At 27.6% G+C, this 20975-nt stretch overlaps 2 protein-coding genes across 5 annotated transcripts; both read right to left on the reverse strand.

Annotated features, from left to right (window-relative positions):
• Window positions 1–1049: 1049 nt before the first annotated feature.
• Window positions 1050–8172, reverse strand: LOC137806149 (Sec14p-like phosphatidylinositol transfer family protein). The gene is made up of 7 exons (XM_068606124.2): window positions 7887–8172; window positions 7044–7299; window positions 5058–5094; window positions 3949–4066; window positions 3623–3733; window positions 2691–2845; window positions 1050–1230 (listed from the first exon to the last, which is right to left on the reverse strand). Exons 1-6 carry the CDS (start codon window positions 7956–7958, stop codon window positions 2696–2698), a joined length of 744 nt encoding a protein of 247 aa, XP_068462225.1. The 5' UTR covers window positions 7959–8172; the 3' UTR covers window positions 1050–1230; window positions 2691–2695.
• A 6187-nt stretch (window positions 8173–14359) lies between these two features.
• RR14 (response regulator 14) lies at window positions 14360–20016 on the reverse strand. 4 transcript variants are annotated; one of them, XR_016519401.1, is made up of 8 exons: window positions 19590–20016; window positions 18086–18238; window positions 17615–18007; window positions 17370–17446; window positions 15552–16736; window positions 15188–15328; window positions 14792–14893; window positions 14360–14714 (listed from the first exon to the last, which is right to left on the reverse strand). XR_016519401.1 is itself a non-coding variant. In XM_068606128.2 (6 exons), exons 1-5 carry the CDS (start codon window positions 19729–19731, stop codon window positions 15552–15554), a joined length of 1950 nt encoding a protein of 649 aa, XP_068462229.1. In that variant the 5' UTR covers window positions 19732–20016; the 3' UTR covers window positions 14360–14893. The 4 variants fall into 4 exon arrangements, 1 of the variants encoding a protein (XP_068462229.1); XR_011080308.2 differs by lacking the exon at window positions 15188–15328; XR_016519400.1 differs by having other exon boundaries at window positions 14360–14893.
• Between the last annotated feature and the right edge of the window lie 959 nt (window positions 20017–20975).

Here is a 20975-nt window from a genome sequence, read left to right on the forward strand (position 1 = left end):
TTTCTGTTTATAGTTTGGTAAACACTAATATCCTTTCTTTTACTACAAAAGCTATATCTAAAATATCTCATTCAAGTTTTGAACATCTACAAATTTTACTTATTTTAGAATCAAATATAATTTATTTGGTTTTACTGAAAAATTTAATGTTTTTTTTTTCTGAATTCCTTTGTTAGATCTTAGTATATTAAACTTATGTGATATAAAACGTGAGAAAGTTATCAACCTACAATAAAATTATTAGATAAAAACTAATTAATTACTATATTAATAAAATAAAATATTAATTTTAAAAACTAAAAAAATTATTGATATTTAAAATAATTTTTATTATTAATAAAATTTAAAAATTAATGTTTAAATTAATATCTAATTAGTTATCAAGGTATTAATTACCAATTAATTTAGATTCTAATATTGATAGCTAAAACTTCATAACTAATTAGATCTTAATTAATTAAATAGATACTAATTTAAAAACTATTTTACATACTAATAATTTTTTAATCTATAAAATAGTAAGATTTTAAGATTGATAGCTAAAACTTCATAACTAATTAGATATTAATTAATTAAATAGATACTAATTTAAAAACTACTTTACATACTAATAATTTTTTAATCTATAAAATAGTATCTAATTTAGTTAACATAGTAACTAATTATTTTGTGTATAAATTAGTTTTTATTTAGTAATTTTCTAATAGTGAAAATAGACTCATAAATATTTCTCAATCTTTAGAAAGTTTTTTAATTTTTTTTTCTTGTTTGGCAACTCAATTTTATTTTATAATGTTTTTTATTATAATTTTTTCAAATAGAAAATAAGCATGAAAAGTTATTTAGAAGATTATTTATACATTATTTAGGTCAAGTGTTGAGCATGTTGACCTTAGCCATCTTTGTATAAGGATCGAGACACTCCTGAAGTGTATGTATAGAATTGGGATAACCTTAAAGTATCTCATTTTATTTTTTTTATTTTAATGAATAAAAAAATTATCAAGAATGAAATTAATAAAAATGTAAGATATTATAAGAACACAATATTTATATAATTTAATTTATTATCAATCATTTATCATTATATATTATTTGTTTTTATGAGAAACTCAATGTCTTTAGATTGAATTCTCCAAATAAGTTGGAATTTGCTAAATATTAGTGTAGTTGTGGATCACAATGACAAATGAACTTAACACTGGTCAGAGGAATGAGAGCCAACTCCACCTGTTAAAGAAAGTAAGTAAACATGAGAACAATAAATATTGCATTAAAAATATATTTCTAATACTTTTTTTTCTTTGGTTAATAAAAGAAATGTTACATTTAAAATAAAAAGATATCTAATCAAATTTATATATTTTATTTATACTTTTAAATAGTGAGTTATATTTTTCTCTAACATTAATTACTTAAGATAGTGAGAAGTGCATAAGCTAAGAATTAATTATTTAATGAGAAAATTTAAATTGGGAAGGTAAAAAGATACCTATTGACTTAAAATGACATATAAACAATTTTGTTCACGTGGTTTATAGAGTCTAATAACTTTTATATTTATTTTTGTTACTTTCATTAATAGTTTTAAATTATTGTTTATTTCATCTCTCCTTTTCAATTAAATTATGTTATAGGAATAAGAAGTGTTAAAAAAAATTATATAGTTGTATAATAATTTATCTTTTATCCAAAAATTATTCAAGAGTGGCAACAATTGTATAAATGGTTTTTAATTACTTTTTAAAATGGGGTAGTGATTTTATTTTAATAATAAAGTATTCTTATTAATTTTTCACTTCGATGTTTGATGTTGGTTTTCACTACTTTTACATATACACACATATACTTATATATAGTATCTTATTATTTGAAAAATATATAAGAATAACAAATAATAAAAATTATTATGTTTTTAAAAAAAAATTATGCAACATTTTATTATGTGGATGTGTAAGTCATATTATATTCATTTGTTGCATCAATTTAGTTCATCTATAACTACATTCATTCAATCTATTCATTAATAAAACAAATTTGAACAAGTGTGTCCATTTTGTTTTATGGTTGGATATTTTGGTCAATACTTAATGAATCAAAATTAACCCAACAAATTTTATGATTAAATATTTTTTTAAATGCTAAAAAATATGTTTTTAAATTGGGTTTAGAAAAAGAAAAATAATTCAATTTTAGTATATGTATTACCTCTACTATTATATAAAAGAAAAAATAGGAACATTTTTTTTCTAATATAACAAACATACAACTACTTTCAAAGTTAATAATGGATTTGGAATAAAATAAAGGTGAATTAAGACAATATAAAGAAAACAAGACTATAAAATTGCATGGATAATAGATAAATTATGAAATTATATTTTTTTGACAAGATTAACTTCTATTTAACAATTTTATGTGAAAGAAAGTTGTGATAGATAATAGGGGTTAGAGTTTCTAAATTTCTTCTTAAAAACTTGTACTTCAGAAAAATAAGAAAAAAGAAAATATTTTTTTATATGTTAAAATAGATTATACATAAGTTAAAAATAAATAAAAAATAGAAAAATTATATAAGAGAACTTTTACAAATTAATTTATATATAAAGTAATTTTAATTTGAAGAAAATCATTTCTCTTTTTTTTTCTCTCCAATGATAGAGGACATAACTGCATGTGAGGCAAATCACCTTAATCAGTTTATTGATCCATTTTGCAGTGGTGGCAATTCAACATCTTGGATAGCTACAAGCTTGGCTTTTCCACCATATAGTTCTGGGAGAACTTCTTCACCAACCTCTCTTATGAACTCTCTTCTCTCATCCTCATTCGTCACTATTACAATCTGCATCCACCATCAAAACCTCATGAACTTAAACATAAAGCATTTAGACCCTTAAACTAAGGAATTCATTCAAGTTAAACAAAATTCAAAACTCAAATACCATACTTTTTAGGTACCAACAAAAGTAAGGTTGAATGTGTAACCTTCACTTTATTCTTCACTCATACCAATTAATAAAAGGGTTAAATATGTTTTCGTCCATAAGTCATTTCAATTATTAAAAGGTTAAATATGTTTTCCGTCCATGTAGTATAACGCAAAATTGATTTTTATTCTTTATCCAAACTTTAAACCTCAAAAAATATGAGAAAGAATATTTCTTCTATTTTCTTTTCTTTACTTGGATCAAAACAAAGAGTCTGAATATATATAATCAGTAGACTCATTCTAGATCTAGTTAAAGAGATATAATGTAAAATAAAAGTTCATAAAAACTAGAATAAGAAAAGATAAATTAAAAGATCATAAGTACAAAAAGAAACAACTAAGAACTAGAAAACACAAAATTAATATTAGTTTTCTTATAGAAACCTAGTATCTATATGATTTGTTACTAAATCTACCTTATTGTGTCACATTCAGACATTATGTCCCAATTCTGATTCAAAAGGAGTTCTGATTATGTAGCTGATTTTCATTTGGTTCAGAAATATGATTAAACTATGAGAATCATAAAATTAGAATGGAGAATGGGAGATTAGAAAAGAGGTGATGCATGTAGCCATGAATGACAAGTGTGCACAAGCATAAAATTTCCTCTTAAGATATAGTAAGTACCTTTTCTAAGGTAGCCTTCTCTAGGAAACGAGAAACTAGTTTCCAAACACTCACAAAAAACCATGGCATGTGTAAAATATAGCACTTTGCCAAACGTTCAGGGTAGTAATTCTGCAGTTCAACCAAGAACAGAAAAAATATTAGATTATATCCTCTGTTCATCTTTCCAATGAATGTTGATAAAATGCCACACTATATTGATGCCAATTCAGACATGATATGAACAGGGATTTTAACCAAAATTACAATAAAGTGGAAGTCTGATTTTACATATTGGCATTTATAATAATGCATGCAAATTTCAAGGGAAAAAAAATGGAAGTTACCTGTAAAAATTGAAATCCTGTGATCAACCCACGTGCATCAATATTTTTATATGAAATATTTTGCAGATCAATAATCCCAATCAACTTCTCATTCCCTACTTCCCTTCCTTTGAAAGCACTGAAGTTGAAAAACATCAAATATTAATTTCTTAACATTCTATCAGATTAAGAGAATAAAGAGAGAGCACAGATGAAAATTACTATTTGATAATACAACCTTTACTGTAGTTAGGAGGTAAAACAATGAATTGCCTTTATTTTAAAAATTAGGCAAAGATATTGTAACAGAACAAGTACACATGTGCTTTCCCAAAACTTCAAAAAAATTTACCTAGTTAGAACTCTCTCCTAATGATTTGTGAATATTTAAATGAATCAATAAATAGTATGGGGTGAGAAAAATGTAGAAAGAAAGAATTTGTGTTTTGGTGTTACTCATATTCTTTTTTGCACTTTACCATCTTCTACCTCCACCTCTACTATCTAAAATTTAGTTTTTAAGCACTAAAAAACAAAATATCAAATTCACCTCATTCTCTCTTATTGTATGTACCGTTTTGTATCTCGTTATGATATATTAATGTGGTAGATGTTTTGTAATGTCTGTTAAATCTCCAGTCGGTTGGGTGATAAAAAGCTTGTGTTAAAATTATTTGTATAAGGATTGGGACAACCTGAAGTGTCTCATTTTATTTTATTTATTATTTGCTGATAACAAAAAGATCTGTCTGATTCAGATAATCTTTGCATGCTCTTTGGATTTGAATCATTTTCCCTCTTTTCATTACATCACTTTAGATGTTTTCAATTTAAGTCCTAAAACAGATATCCATGTGTAAATGAGCCTCTCCTAAAGCAGCTAGAATACTTCTACAATGTACAGAAAATAGGTCAATTATTTTTTTAAGTAAAAATTGTATCACGGTAAAAACTGACATCTCAAATTAAGTAAAAGCTATCATGTTACGTATCACTGTAAAAATTTACATCTTAACTAGATTGACATGCCAATTTAAACAATCATCTATCACCACATAACCATAAAAAAAAAGTAAAATAGGTTAATTATTATAAATAAAAGCACCACAGTGTTAGTGAAATCACAGTACCTTGCAACTGTCTTGTCCAACATATATGTAACAAATTCTGAATCAATGAACAGAATAGGACAGTCAGCCAAACTTGAAAAATTTAAAGAAGGTAGTGAAACAATTTTATCAATCCCCCAATAACCAAATTAAAAGTCAATTAAGAATTACTAAATTGATAATCATCAAATATAACAATATGGAGAAATAATATGGAAGCATGAAAAGGAAAATATAACATATTCTATAGTTACATTGTATCTTGACTTCTTATTGTTTTACCTCATTTTTTGTTTTAGGTGATGCTTGAAGGTCTACACCCTTTCAAAAGACTGAACATGTGTGGTTCAATGTGCTTACAATGGCAAGAGCCAACTATTTAATCACATATATATCTTTGAATAATTTTTTTCATAAAATTTCTAAATTTTTTTGAAAACAATAAACATTTCCATAAATTAAAATTAACTTATTTATAAAAAAAATTATAAAAACATAAAAATTTCTTTCTTAAAAGTTCCCTGAAGATCATATGCAAACTCCTAGCATTCTTCCAGAATCTTAAATTTACTAAATATGTCTATATTTATTTCAGAATCTCAAATTTAAGTACACATTTTATAAGAATAAAATCTTTCTATTACATCGAATTGATATAACATAAATTTTAAAATTATGAATATTAAATAAAACTTTAGTCATAAAATTAAAAAAATAATAATAATAATTTTTATTGCAAAATATTAGAAAAAAAAATATTATTAAAGTAAAAATCTTATAAAATCATTAACTCCTTAGCAATAAAAAATAAATTAAAAGCTCATTTCATAAGTCTGTAATGAAAATGGCTAACATATCACAACAATTACAACAAAAACACTAATATCAAAATATAGACATGCCAAACTCAATTAATCCTCCTCTTTCTATCTTTAAAATTTTAATTATGGAATCATTTATGTAAATAGTTTTTTTTTTCTATGGCTGGTAAATAGAGACCATGAACATCACTAAAAAGTCAAACTAAAATGTTCTAACTATTTGAATTTATTAAAGATTTGACAGTGAGAGAAGAAGACAAAGAGAGATGGCCCACCACATGAAGAAGAGGATGATAGAGGAGAGAAGCCATTAAAATAACCTTAATCTAAGTGGCATATCCACAAATTTGGATTTTGAAGGAAAAATAATATAGTTTGATTAATAAATTATTCCATACTTTGAACAGAAAAAAAGTCAAAGAACAAAAACCAAGTGAAACCAATTTGGTAACATTAATTTATGAAGTCTTTCAGAATATTAGCCATTGAGACAAATTACATGAAAATGGAATCTTTAAACTCCATGTACTGGCATCAAACTTTCCACATTCACTTCTGAAAAATACATTAAACAGTGAAATGTTTCGTTAAAATGTACTTATTGTATTTTATATTTATTTCTCAATATAAGTTTATGAGATTTAATTTTTGAAACAGAAAATGAAGATAAATGATGATAAAATCCTGAAATTATTTATTAGCAAAGCCTAAGGATAACATGGTTATCCAAAAGATGAAGAAATACATGTAACAGTGAAAAGTTGTGTTAAAAAATACATTTATGGTACCTTATACATATATTTTTTAATATAAAATTGTTACTTTTAAAATTTTTAATAGAAAATAAAGATAAATGATAATAAAATCCTGACTTAAGTATATCTTCAATCTCTTTAATAGGATCATTATATAATTGCACATTTCTAACCAATGATCAAAAGGAAACAATAATCTTTTGGTACAAAAAAGCTTAGGAAGATAAATTTGAGGACTCATACATAAACTCAATAAGATTTTACCAACTAGATCAAACAGAGTTGACACAGAACATGATTTTTGTGTTGAAACTAATGAGAAAATATGTATAAATTCATCAGACTAAGAACATGGTTAATCCTAAAAACTCTTTTCATAAAAAAATTAGAGTTTGGAATTGAATGGAGTTTGAAGAAGGGAAGGAAATTACTCTTGAACTGAATCTGATCCTTGGCAGGAAAATGTCTGTTTGTTTGAACAATCATGATAGGGAATTTATCCCCAGACAAGCCCTGCAAGAAGATCTTCCTTGCTTCAAGTTCATCTGGAATTTCAGAATCTGAAATGAATCCATTAGGCACCATGGCACTCCTCCACTTCTGCCACTGCACAAACATCTTTGCTGCTTTTTCCACTTCCATTGATCGAGCAACCAAAAACCTTATCAGTGTATGGTCACTATACCCCTACAGAATGTGTACAATACTATGAATCAGAGAGAGTGAAAAAGAGAGAAAAGTTTGAAATATGAATGGAAAAGGAAAGTGAAAAAAGATGAAAATGATTGTTTCAGAAAGCATCATGCAATAACATTTATTATTTTAGTGTATTAAGAATCCTTCTAGACTCTCAAAAAGTTCCCAAGTACAAAAAATAACAATGATTTTACTACTTTCTTTCATAATTAAGAATTTTGTCTCTCACTTGAATACTCTTAGTTCCACAAAGAGGAAGGAAAAATTCACATCAGAAGTGTAATTTAAAAATTTAAACTTAAATTAACTCTATAAAACTATTTACAGTGATATATATGCTATGGTTTCACACTAAAATAGCCTAACGAACTCTGAGTATGAAACCTAATTTAACTTAAAAGAAAAAAGCCACCAACACTTCACATTCATACTATAAGAAAATGCAAAGATTAAAAATAAGAACTAACACCAATTTTAACCAAAAATTAAATAAAAACAAAAACAGAATCAAGAACAATAGTAGAACTAGAAACACAGAGTGAGTAGGTTGCATAAGAAAAATAACAGATTGGGTTAACCTCTGCAGAAGAACCAAGCTTCTCAACGGATTTTCTCATCTGGGTAAGTGCCAAATCTCTTTGTTGTTCCATTTGGGCGGAGAAAAAGTGATGGGGTTGGAACAAACTGAGAGCAGGTCCCAGAGAGGAGAAGAAAGGAAAGATCTTGGAAGTGAGAAAGCAGATTTTCAGAGTGACATCAACACATGGAAGAAGGAGAAGAAGAAGAAGGATGGAAGAAAGAAGAGTTAATTCCGTTGAAAAAAGGGAAGAAATATATAAAGGAAGTTGGTTGGGTGGGACACGTCTCCTTCATTTTGGTTTATTTCATTTCACATATATTACTCGGGCGGGGATACACGAATTCGACACCGATACCCACATCTGGTAAGATACGGTATATCCGTAAGATACTTGTATACAATATTGATAAAATCTTCGATTCAAAAAATATTTGTTAGATTTATAATAAATATAATAATTTTAATATAATTTTAAAAATTAAAAATATTATATAAATTGTACACATAAATTTTTATTATCAATTTATATAAATTATAATATATAAATTTGTGTTTCATATCCTACATATTTTAAAAATTATATATATCTTTGTTAAAAATTATGAATATCTTCGTATATATATCGTATCAATATCTGTGTTGTATCCGTACTCGTACTCGTATCCGTAAACGTGTGTGAGTGTGTGTCCTACATAGTTTCACATATTTTGTATTTTATTTCATTTTTCTTTCATCAAGAAATTGGTTGAAAACTGACAAAATAATCTGCATCACAATTTAATTGGAAAGTTATATAGTTTTGTCCTGTTGCGTATACTTATACATTTATCATTTTTTCATAATATTATTTTTTAAATTTATATTTGGTATATTTGTTGTTAATTGACAATGTTAAAAATATTTATATTGAATGATAAAAGGTAAAGTATTTATAGAATTAGTACGATATAATTGTGAAATGACTATTAATTAACTTTCAAATATTTAGGACGTAGAACCTAGGTTACTAATTGTATATGGTATATTTTACACGTCACTACAATATTTAGTTCGTATAAATAAATAAATATAATAAATAATAAATTTAGAAAATAAAACATAAAATTGTCTTAACTACTACTCATATTATCACTTACAACAACTCTGTTATTATTATCTATAATATAATTTATTTTTAAATATTAAATACAATTTCAGCAGTAAATATATAAATAAGTAACTTAATACTTTAAAATCAATTGCACTGCATGACATATTTAAGATATTTTTACTGTAAAAGTTAGTTTAAAGATTTTAATTTAATTTGTGTGGGTTATGTTATGTCATATCACTTTTAAATAAAAGTTTGAATTTTTATTTCAATGCAAGACTCTTATAAAAAAATTCATTAATGTTTTATTTGATTGTTGGTAAAAATATATATTTTTTAATATAAAAAATATTTTTTTTATGACTCAGTGTAAGACACAACCTACTCTAATTAGGAAGTTTTATAAGATTTAGATCTTAATATTATAACTTGGTGTATTATGTATTATTAACATAATACATACACAATAAATTATGAGTAAATTACTTAAAATATATATATATATATATATATATATATATATAAAATAATAATTATATCTTAATAAAATAATATGATTTGTTATTTTTGACGTTTTAAGAAATTGGTTATATTTTCTTTCTTGAGTAAAATAGATGCAAATAACAATTTTTGTAATTAAACCCATGAAACTCAATAAGGTAGGGTGTGAACATTAGAGGGCTAAGAAGCTCATTCATCCCACATGGGATTCATTCGACAAGGTAAAGAAAAGTTAAGCAAAAGGTTTTCCTTAATAATCAAACTCATGAATTTGGTTTTGACACCAATTGTTACATCAGATACTTACTTACTCGTAGTTTAGGCACAACTTTTTCTATTTAAGAGTATAAAGATTCAAGCACCATAATTCGATCGTAACTTCATTCACTTGACATGCCTTATGAAATAATTTATGCACCTTAGAACAAAAAAAAGGATAAGACAAATGGGAAAGGAGCATAACTAAGCATTAAATGCATTCTCCTCAATTTTTGGCCAACTAATTTATTTTCTCCTTGATTTCATTTTGAAATTTGAAATTTGAACTTTCATCCCTAGGATAGATCAATTTTTAGCCATTAGATGTTAGGTTTAAATTTCAATGTAATTTTAAGGTGCATTTACATTACATCTACGTAGTAATTTCGACTATGTATCCTATAATTACTACTTTTTATTTTCTTTGTCAACAACTTTAATATATTAAAGAATTAAGATATTTTTTTTAGTAAAAAGAGTTATCTTCTCAATTGAGTCCTATCTTGAATTATTGGATCGAGTGATGACTCTATCAACACCTATTTTAGAGCTTCTCCGAGTGACATGACATCTTACATCAATTCATAGTCCTTCTCTTCCATTATTTTCTTTGTTTCCTTTGAATCGTCGAGATGTTCTTGTTCTTTCCCCTTTTTATTTAGTTTATATTCTTGTTTTAAGTGTATATTTCTATTATTTTCTTTGAAGCAAACTTTCATACGAGATAATTCTATAGATTAAACTCACGTCCGATAGAAAACTTATAAGAGTACTTACTTCACACTTAAGTATCCTTCCAATGACTGAGCTCAATTGTATCACTTACAACAAGTTTTAAAAACATAATATACATGATCCCATTAGTACTTGAGTGACCATAGTTGCATCTCTTATAAGAAACATCTCTTTTAAGAAAAAAAATGTAACTTTTTTATATTAATTTCATATGAATGTTTATGTACAAGAGGGTGTTTGGTGAATATTAAATTTGAAAGCAAAAGAGACCTAAAAAGGCTTGGAATACAATTGGTCTAGGTACATTCAAGTCTCTTCATCAACAACCACCACTATGTCTATAGCTAATTTTCAACCAAAAAGTTTAATGTAAATAGTTGTACATGCCACAACCTTCATTCAATGTGTTTGATATATTCATTTCCCTAATTTCAGACATTTCCAGATACTATCACTAGAATCTCAAATTTAAAGTCCACATTTTATAAGAATAAGATATTTCTATTACATCGAATTGATATAACATAAATGTTAAAATTATGAATATTAAATAAAACTATAGTCATAAAATAAATTAAAAAAAAGGTTTTTTATTTTAAAAACAATTTTTATTGGAAAAAATTAGAAAAAATATTATTAAAGTAAAAGTATTATAAAATCATTAACTTCTTAAAAATGAAAAATAAATTAAAAGCTCATTTCAAGTCTGTAATGAAAATGGCTAACATATCACAACAATTACAACAAAAACATTAATATCAAAATATAGACATGTCAAACTCAATTAATCCTCCTCTTTCTATCTTAAAATTTTAATTATGAAATCATTTATGTTAATAGTTATTTGTTTTTTCTGGTTCTGGTAAATAGAGACCATGAACATCACTAAAAAGTCAAGCTAAAATGTTCTAATTATTTTAATTTATTAAAGATTTGACAGTGAGAGAAGAAGACAAAGAGAGATGGTCCACCACATGAAGAAGAAGATGATAGAGGATATAAGCCATTAAAATTTATTTATTTATTTGTTTATTTATTTTTTAAGGCCATTAAAATAACCTTAATCTGAGTGACATATCCAGAAATTTGGATTTTGAAGGACAAATAATGTAGTTTGATTCATAAATTAATTCCATACTTTGAATAAAAAAAAAGTCAAAGAACAAAAACCAAGTGAAACCAATTTGGTAACATTAATTTATGAAGTCTGTTAGCCACTGACACAAATTACATGAAAATGGAATCTTTAAACTCCTCTGTTGGCATCAAACTTTCCACATTAAAATGCCTTAAACAGTGAAATGTTTTGTTAAAATGCACTTATTGTATTTTATATTTATTTCTCAATATAAGTTTATTAAATTTAATTTTTTAAACAGAAAATGAAGATAAATGATGAATAAATTATTTAAATTATTTTAAGTCTAACTTAACTAAAGACATAAGGGTGTTTATTTTTTTTCTCTTATGATAAGATGAGTTGTCATCAATTGATAATATTTTTTTTATTATAAGTTTCAATTACTTCATTTATCTTATTGTAATATTTTTTTCTTAATTTGTATTTGTTTTAAAAAACTACCTTTGTCATTGATCATTTTGTTTCAATGTTTATGAATATACTCTCTACTCATATTAGAGGTATTTAGCATGAAACCAAGTTATTTCAGACATTATGAATTCAAACTTGTAAAAAAAATGCGAAAGTTAGGTCTAATTTGAGAGATTAAAAAGAAAGGAAGAGATTATATTTTTGTTGTTTAAAATTAAAACAAAATAGTCAATACCAAACTTGCTTTTAGCCTGTAATGAAAAAGCATTTATTATGTTTATTAGTGAGTTGACTTTAAAGTTTGTTTTATACAAAAATTGACATAAAAATTAAGATAAATATTTTATTTTAGTCTATTTTTGTCTTTATGATTTTGTAAAGGAAAGAAAAAATTATGTTGTAAGAACTCACGTGTTAAAAAATGAAATTTAGATTCACAAAACAGGTTTTTTTTATTATTCTAGAGTAAGATACTTTTGAAAATTATATTTATTAGAAAAAAGAAAAAGAAATTACCAGTTTTCAGTAAAAAAAAAATTGCCAGGTGGTATTTTTTTTTCTTTCACGTGTAAATTATGTTGCATTTTACTCTAGATACAACACTAAGGATAAACACAAAAAATATATTACTATATTAGAAAAAAAGTGAAAAGAAAGAACAATTAAATATGTATATAGAGAAAACGTTGCTCATAATGTAGAATATGTTATATGCATTTATTTCTTTTAGTTGAAGTGTTGTTAGGTGAGTTAGGAAAATGATAGTTTGATAACATTTTTTTCTTTAGTTGCTACATAATCAATTAAATAAACATATAACAGATTATATAAAAAATATTTTATTATATTTATAAATAAAATAATTATATTAAATACATATTATATTTTTTTATATAATTAACTTTGCTTATTAATTTATTATAATAAAATAATTATATAATATAACATAATAAAAATAATAATAAGTATTATTATTTAAGTAATAATAAAATTATAAAATAATAATAATAAATTTATAAAATAATAATCTACTTATAAAATAAAATTATATAAATAATAACCAATAAAAAAATTAAAATTATTAACTATAATAAAATTATAATTTTTAATCAATTAAAATTAATTTGTAATAATAAGGATAATTTAGTTATTATAGATATATTATCTTATAATTCCATTTAAATTTATATCTATCAAATAACTAAAAATTTCTCTATACTTTTTAAATCTATACATAAATGTGATTATATTAAATTTGTTGTAATGATCACCTTTTGTTAAACATAAGACGAACTTGAATTTAAAATTTGTTTCAATTTATAGAAAAAAAAAGAGTTAAATCTTTGGATTAGAAGGGAACATACAAAATATTTGAATGACTGGATTAAAAATGAAAGTGCGAAAAAAATGATATTGTTGGAATAACTTATTTAAAATTTTGAGTAATATAATAATTGTAAAAAAAATAATTCAAAATTCAAAATATAATTTTATAAATTTATTTTTATTTTTAAAAGTATTTTAATAATAAAATGTAGAATATTTTTATATACATTTAAATTAATTAAATTTTATAAATTATTTTCTATATCATTAAATAATTATTTTAAAAAAAAATACAAGTTTCTTATCAAAGTCAAAACATGTAAAGTTTTCATAAAAAAAAATTGTAATAAATTTAATTATAATATTGAAAATTATAGAAAACGTTTGAAGATTAATTTGAAACGCAGTCAAAAAAATATTAAAGACATTAATTTTTAGATCATGGTCATAATAGAATAAACAACTGGTAAATTCTATGTAAGAATGTTCACAACCTTTTAAAGTTTATGACTAAAATAAATTTACACAAATTGGAGTCAAAGTTTATACATTTTATAAAGACTAAAAAGGTGTTATCTTTAAAGAGAATTTTAAAGAGAAAATCATTAGTATAATTAATTTCATTTGGATAAAAATAAATAACTTTTGCATAATGAAACTAAGAAAAAAAACTAAATAGAAATTAATCACAAGCTATAATTTTTTAAAATCACGAAAACATCTCATTTCAAAAATAAAATATTTTAGTAAATCTAAGTTTATTTATGTTTAATATCCAGCTTATTTTACAAAAGAGCAAAAATTGGAAAAATGGGATTTTCCACTTTAAGTGGATTCTTACCATGTTATGAAGTAACAAATAGCTAAACATTACTCACTCAAGCCATTATTTGGAAATAGCAATTCTTTCACCACAAATATAAAGAATGGAAGATACAATGGAACTTTCTAATGGTGAACATTTCATTTGATCCTAATATACTACACCAAACAACTTAGACTACTTTCATAATGGATAATCACCAAGCATTTAACATTATAAACAAAAGAATCCCTAGATAAAATTTTGCTGGTAAGAAGCCATCAATTCAAACAGTAGTTAGAGAAAGGTTTTATTTCCCTACAGACTATTTAATAGATTATATAACATTCCTAGATACATGTGCAGCTACATACGAGAAAACCAACACACCTATAAATAAATACTACACATTTATATAGACACTCTTCCTTGGGCTCTACAATGCACCAAATAATTGATGAGAACATACCTTTTTCACAAACGTACACATTGTTTCTCCATCAGTTTTTCAGAAGTCATTGTAGTTCGGCTTTCTTTGTAGACAGCAAGTTTTAATTGGAATCTACAATGTATTGTAGAGCCCAATGAAGACAAGCTAACTACAACACTCATCTAAAAGACTGAGGAAGCAATCTGTACCTTCATGGAAAGACCTTCTCAACGATCATTTGGAACATTGCCCAATGAAGACTGACTTTGTACCTGTATGAAAAAGCCTTCTCTTGCTAAATATATTTCAACCTGTTGCAAACAAGATTCAGGCATTCACAACCAACATAAATATAATGACAAATATAATTTGAAAGATATGAACTTATAGCAGGGAAATGCGAAATCCAGGAATATAGAAGACCCAAGCAAGCACAAGGGGGGAGGAGAAAAAGAGCAAGTCCATTCAACTTTCTGCTATTACTCAATTAAATTTTGTGCAAAAATGCAGATGTAGAAAATAATCAAGGAACATCAAAGAGTGAGAAACTATAATAATGAACTAGCGTGATCCCAAAGCTTGCTAGTTGCTACAATATCTTCTACCTTTTCGTTGAACGCATCCCAGTTGGTATTAAATTATTAGCGTATTTTGGAAGAAAAATATGTATGGTAATTGCCGAACATCTTCCTCCTCGTGGTTTTAATAAACTCCCAACACATTTCTGCAGTAGTTATTTATTATATCTGCGTTCGAGAAATATCAAAGACAATACAAATACACATCCAGGCACTCAAAGATACAAATAAATACTATTTTATAGGAAGTTTAAATTACTTGTGCAAAAAAATAACATTATACATACAATAAGCTCCAATAACAAATAATGTTCAAAATTATTAAGGATGTAGAGTTAAACTAATATTCACAATCTTATAAAACATAAAACTCAAATAATTGTCAACTTACCTATTCAGTAAACACACTTGAATGATCACAAGATTGATATCTTTCTACGATTGGGCGACTCACTTTTTGCATGTTTATAAAATTTGGCTCCTCCTTCAGTGTGTTGCCACTGCTATCTACATTGACTTTCATTTTACTAAAATCACTTACAGATGATTCAATTTCATTTTGCACAAACCTATTTGGAATGCAGATACCTTTGCCAATAAACCCAATATTCCTAAGGCATACTTGATCGAATGAATCACCCGATTTGAAACCATAGGGATCTTGTCTATCAGACATGGGCAAAGGGCTAGGCAAAGGTCTTGCAGCACCAAATGTCAAAGTTGAGTTTTGAAGCTGCTGAATATTGCCATTGATGGAGCTCATAGAACAAGTGGAGGGGGTAGTATACCCATACAGAACACCTTGAGCTTTTGTGTCACTACTGGGAAATTGAGATGCACTAACTGAATTATTTGATTTCTGTGAATATAAACTATAATCAATAATGGCATTCCTGCCAAAACTGCAATTCTGATCAACAGAAGCAGAACTATTTACTGCCTGTAGAGTGTCAGAGGATTGAGATGGAACCACCAAGCAAGATGGTTGAACATTGATTGAACAACTTTGATCAGGTATCAGAGGCTGCTGCCGCAGCTGTTGCTGTTGCTTTTGCTGGTGGTGGTGCTGTTGTTTTTGCTGGGGTAGCTGCCTTTGCTGGTGGTCTAATATATCCATCAGTATGTTGTTATTCTGAGTACCCACTCTTTCAACGCTATTATTGGGTCTCACTGAACCCATTGTATTATTAGATGATGGCCATGCACCATATCCTGACGACACATCATTCGCAGTTAAGACAGATGGAAGAAAATCCGTGCCAATGTTGGGACGCTTAACAAGAGGCTGACCATACGCCACAGCATGTTCAGCATGGGAATGTTTTAGCCCAATGGATGCTTGCAGCAAGGTAGCCTGGTCCATTGTAGACATTATGTTAGATGCAGGGCAACCTAAGAGCTCAGCATGAAGGGCTGCAAGTGTTTCAGGCGGAACATGGCCAGCAGCAGCCAAAGCTTGTATGTCAAATCTTCCAGTAGCACTCAGCTTGGATTCTATAGTCCCAGGAACTGCATTTAACATCCCATTTTGTTGCTGTGCCACTCCACTTAATCGCTTCAAATAAAGTCTAAATTTCTGTGAATGAATATAGCAGTTCAAACGACAATGTTAATTACACTTCAGAGCAACTACACGTAAGCTCATTTATCTACATTCATTGCCTTACTTAGTAAAAGAGATAAAATATTTGCATAATAGGAGATAATATTCTTCACCCAATCATTGCAATATTTTCCGGTTAGTAAAGAATGACCGTGGTCATAAACTCTTAAATTCTGACACCAGTAAACTTACATTAAATGACATTTATCACTTAAAAAAGGTTCCCATTCATTTCACTCGTCAATGCTAAGAAAGACTAATCATGCACATAAGAGTATCAAGCAGTGGTACTTAAAGTTTATAGAAGATACCGCGAAGGTAATTTCTGCTCAGAAGATATAATTGCAACAACAAAATTCCAACATGAAATTGACATCAAGACAGAAGAAAATAATATGCTGGCATTGAACCAAATAAAAAGTAACCTGAAGGCTGAGGCATGTGTCATATAACACAATAAAAATTAAGAAATTAAAAAAGCCAAAAAAATAAATACAGTGTAACTAACAAGATCAGCTGCAAATCTAATATTGTAAATTAAAATATGTAAACAATTCTGGGGGGAAATGGTAAACTATTGCTTCACATTTTGAACTAAAAACCAACCTGTAAATGACTTGCAACATTTTCTCTAGTCAAACCAGGGACATTCATCAATTCAAGTATTCTCTTTGGCACAGCCTCTAAAACAAGGATAAGAAACAATCTATAAGCTAAATTGTAATAAATGCTTAAATAAACAAAAGGAAAACATATATGTGTGTTTTGTGCTTTTTGTAATCCAATTAAGTCTAGTAACTGAGTGAAAAAATAGAAGCAATAGCAAGAAAAACATAGCAAGGGATTCGTACTGTCAAGCCCAAGTTGATTCACAGCACTGACAAATTGTTGATGCAGTTCTACTGACCACACTACACGAGGCTTCTTAGATGTAGCTGGATCATCACTCTCCAATTCAATATCTTCTTCTTTTAAACTGCTCCTCTTTTTTGGGCCTTTAACTACTTCTGCTGCATCAGCAACAGAAGAAGTATATTCAGTATCATCATTCCCCCGTTTATTCCAATCACTGTCTTCCATGCTGCCAGAATTATCATGTTCTTTATTTTCATTCCAGATTTTCCTAACAACATGCTGCCATATATTCCTCAGTTCTTCCTCACGTACAGGCTTAATCAAATAATCACAAGCCCCATGTCTAATTCCCTTCATGACAGCACTTGTTGTACTATCACCAGACATCACTGCACCATGCGGAATATATTTCAAATGTTAAGCATCACTGACACTTGTAATTATAAGGAAGGACAATGGTCACTTACTGATTACAGGAAGGTCCATTTCCAGCCCAACATGTTCAAGGAGCTTATAGCCATCCATGTCTGGCATATGAACATCACTCAGTACCACATCAAAACAACCTTTCCTTTCCCGCAGAAGATTCAAAGCCACAGTAGCCTCAGTGCATGTGGTAACTGGAAGATAAAAACACAGCAAGTAAGAAGAAAAACATAGTTCAAATGAAAGACAAGTTGCAAATCAGAAAAAATCCATGTCATAACTTTTACTATATCCACCATATCTATTGAAATCATTTCCAAATTTCCACACCACTTTTTTTACTGAAATTTCAGGTCATGGTGAATAGACTGCATCATAAACATTCTCCATTAGATTTTAACAAAAAAATTTGTTGAGCTCCTTAACCCATGGTAAAAACCAAGCCCTTTACACATTCATTACACATAGTTGAACACACTAAATGAGAACACCTCCCAAATAAAGTACAAAACCTATCTGCGTATTTGTTTACAATTGTCTTCATCAGAGAGTTGAACACTGTGAGGATTTGAAGAAAGGCAAAATTACAGTTAGCCTTTAACTAAACTGTTGGAAATCTCACATTCCTCGATATATGATTAAATTATAATATATAAATATGTGCGAATCTCACTTACAAGTCAAATTTGTAGGGTAGACTTGCCTAATGCTACTTTCTTAGGTGGTATCAAAGTCAATCGTAACAAGATTTATTGAACTTATCGTGTCAACACTATCGAACAACTATCAAACCACTCATAAATATATAGTTCCCCACTTGAAATACTCAATCTTGCATGTGAGGGACGAGGTGGATATAACGAATCTTCCATTATTCTATTGACTGAGACTCCTAACTAAAGTTGTCACATCCATTACAAGCCTTAGTCTATCGACATTGACTCAATGATAGTCACTTCCACTTAGACGGCTTCACGCCCCTATTGGTATTTAGTTTGTACCCTAATATAGCCTATAGGTAACCGTAACTCAACTTTCAAAGCAAGCACCAATTCTTAGGATTTAAGTAGAATAGGGGAACACAACTCAAAAGATTGGTTCATTAGAAGGAGAAGCTCAATGTTTTAGTATCACATTAAGTAGCATACCCAACTCCTACCAGTAGGGTTTTTCACTCGAGGGAACAATTAGAAGAGAAAGTAATGTTTCTTTTATAGAACACAGAATCATATATATATATATATATATATATATATATATATATATATATATATATATATATATATATATGCTGGAGACAATATTAGTAGAACTGGCAAGATCACTACTATCGATGTGCCGAGTAATGAATATATTTCCAAATATCCATTTCAAATCAGTGATTAAGTAAGAACATATCGCGCCAACCAATTCTCGAGCTCGGTGGTGAAGAGAAGACAATGCTTCAACCACGGAACCAGCGATTTACTCACTACTTAACCTCGTAAGAAAACAAAGAATATAATCGAGAAATGGAAGCTCCGTGAAACCAAATAACTAACTAACCGCGGTAACGGCATCGAATAGACATTTGCTCTATAATCCTGAGCGTGGTGGCGTCATCGTCGACGACCAAGACTCGGAGCCCCGCCGGGAACTCCGGCGCTCCGCCCTTGCATACGTCGCCGCCGGAACGCGACGGAGCCATGGGAGCGACGAGAGCAACGGCGTGGTTCAGCGAGAGTTGGGAGCGGCAGAATGTGCGAGAGTGAGCATCGGAGAATAATGGAAACCCTAGCGGAAAAGGAAAGTGAGGGGAAAAGGTTCTGAAGTTGAAACGCGATGGATCGAGGAGAAGAAGAAGAAGAAGAAGAAGAAGAAGGTGTGAGTGATGAAGAAGGAAAATTTGTGAGAATTGGAGAAATGAAATGTGAGGAGGGAAAAGGAAAAGGAATGGTGCGAACGGAAATTTGGAGGGGAAGCAAATGATAACGGTGGGAAAGATATTAAATATATAACCCCACCCAAACATTTAATTAAATCAATAAATAATAATAGGATATTTCTTTTTGAACTCCTACATTTTTCTTCTTCCACCCTTACATTTTTCAAAATACCAGGATTATCCTTAATAATTTTTGGTGACTCTATTCCGTAAAAAAAAAATTCTGAAATAAGGGTTCCATAAACAAAGTGTGTTTACATGATAGAAAATTCGTAGACAAAAATCATCTCAAAATATTCTTTTCATAATACATTTTTTTAATTTTCGAAATGATAAATTCAAAATTCATAAAATATGTTATTAAAGTATGATTTGAAAATATTCCATAAAGAATAATCTATGATTTAGGGTTTAGTGTTTAAGATTTAGAGTTTATTAGTTATGATTTAGGATTAGGGTTTTATTATAGTAATATTTAGCTGAGTATGGGAAATCAAGGAAATAGAGAAGACATGAACGTTTTGAGCATGTGGGATTTTGCTACAAAATTTTGTGCAAATTGGAATGATTAAAGGCGAAATCCTTTATTTTTCTGCAATTTAATTTTAATGTTATTGTTTTCTTTTGTGTTTAGGTCTCATTAAGTAGAACCGTGAATGATCTAGTAATCAATTATTGATTGGATGATTTGACAACTATATTTTATTTATTTATTCATTTTGTTTAATTTTTTTTACATTTTATTTAAAATTGTATATTTTACATTTATATCTTTCAACTTCTACCATTTACATCTTAATTCTTCACTCAATTCTATGATTGTCCATAAATGATTTATTCTTCACTCAATTCTACATTTCCGTTTATTTTTTATTCTAATTTCTGTTTCTTTCTTTTCCAGATTTAATTATTTTTAAAAAAAATATGAGCATTGTTAATATAATACACAATATGTGTTTTTGGAGATTCGACCGAAATTAACTCTATACCATATTAGAAAAATCAAA

Source organism: Phaseolus vulgaris, chromosome 3 (assembly GCF_051622355.1).
Source record: "Phaseolus vulgaris cultivar YP4 chromosome 3, ASM5162235v1, whole genome shotgun sequence".
NCBI classification, from domain to species: Eukaryota; Viridiplantae; Streptophyta; class Magnoliopsida; order Fabales; family Fabaceae; genus Phaseolus; species Phaseolus vulgaris.